The 1,108-nt window shown below is 52.5% G+C and overlaps 1 protein-coding gene across 1 annotated transcript in view; it reads right to left on the bottom strand.

The window, feature by feature from the left end:
* The window catches only part of PIP5K1C (phosphatidylinositol-4-phosphate 5-kinase type 1 gamma), a 28,604-nt gene that overhangs the window by 9,878 nt on the left and 17,618 nt on the right, over window positions 1-1,108 (bottom strand). The window contains exon 10 of the mRNA XM_045300050.1: window positions 421-442. Coding sequence (XP_045155985.1) covers window positions 421-442 — 22 coding nt within the window. The remainder of the gene's footprint in view (window positions 1-420; window positions 443-1,108) is intronic.

The following is a 1,108-nucleotide window of genomic DNA, read 5'->3' on the forward strand; positions in this document are numbered from 1 at the left end:
AAAAATTGACAGCCTTGGAAACCCAGAGTTACTCCAACCCTGTCCTACAGGGGTGCTATGAGTGGGATCCAATGAGGTGCTCAGAGGGACCCTGTAGGGCAGGGTAGAACTGCCTCTGTGTGCTTCTGAGATGGTCACTCTTTTTGATTCATTTGTTTATTTAAATCATTTTATGGGGGGGGGGCTCGTATAAGTCTTATCACAATCCATCCATCCATCCATTGTGTCAAGCACATTTGGACATTGGTTGCCATCCTCATTCTCAAAACATTTTCTTTCTACTTGAGCCCTTGGTATCAGCTTGTTTTTTCCCTCCCTCCTCCACCTCATGAACCCTTGATAATTTATGAATTATTATTTTCATGTCTTAAACTGACTGATGTCTCAACTGTCACCTTTTACGGGAGTAGAAAGCCTCACCTTTTTCCTGCGGGGCTTTGAACTACCGACGTTGCAGTTGATAGTGAATAAAATTAACAGCTTCATAAACCCACAGGGGCAGTGCCACTCTTGTTCTCTAGGGGCGCTGCGAGTTGGCACGGGATTTTGATGGTTTGAGCCCTCGCTGCCTGATCCTGTAACGGTGGGCATGTGAGGACGGTGCCCTCACCAACCGCAAGGCAACCAGTGGGGCCTGTTAATAATCCTCCATCGGTGCTGTCATCTCAGAAGGACCAGAAATAAGGGAACCCAGAGAGGAAGCGGGGTGAGGGAGGGCACACTGCTGGGATGGAATTGGAGACACGTGCCCAACTGTGCCTGAGCTGCTGGGGGAAACCCGCTGCTGTCGCCCTGCGTCCAGTGCACGTCTGCAGCCACACAGCCCTCCACACTCCCGTGAGAATTGGTCTGCTGCTCTCCTGGTGGGCGGGGTGTTCATGGGGTGGGGCTGGCCACTCAGGGTGGCCCTCAGGGACTTCAGTGTGGAAAGCACGGGCAGCCAGCATGTCTTGTAACATTCACACTGACTTCCAGCTTTGCAGAAACAGCTGGGGAGTCCGCGTGGCCCCCCCATCACACATCCTGGAATGTTCCCTGCTGATCTGGCCTTGCACCTATCTGTGTTCCTTAGAAACCCTGCCCTTAACACCCCCCCCAGCTCCCCCCC

Source organism: Echinops telfairi, unplaced genomic scaffold (assembly GCF_000313985.2).
Source record: "Echinops telfairi isolate 266 unplaced genomic scaffold, ASM31398v2 ScPeMD7_7459;HRSCAF=8497, whole genome shotgun sequence".
NCBI lineage: Eukaryota > Metazoa > Chordata > Mammalia > Afrosoricida > Tenrecidae > Echinops > Echinops telfairi.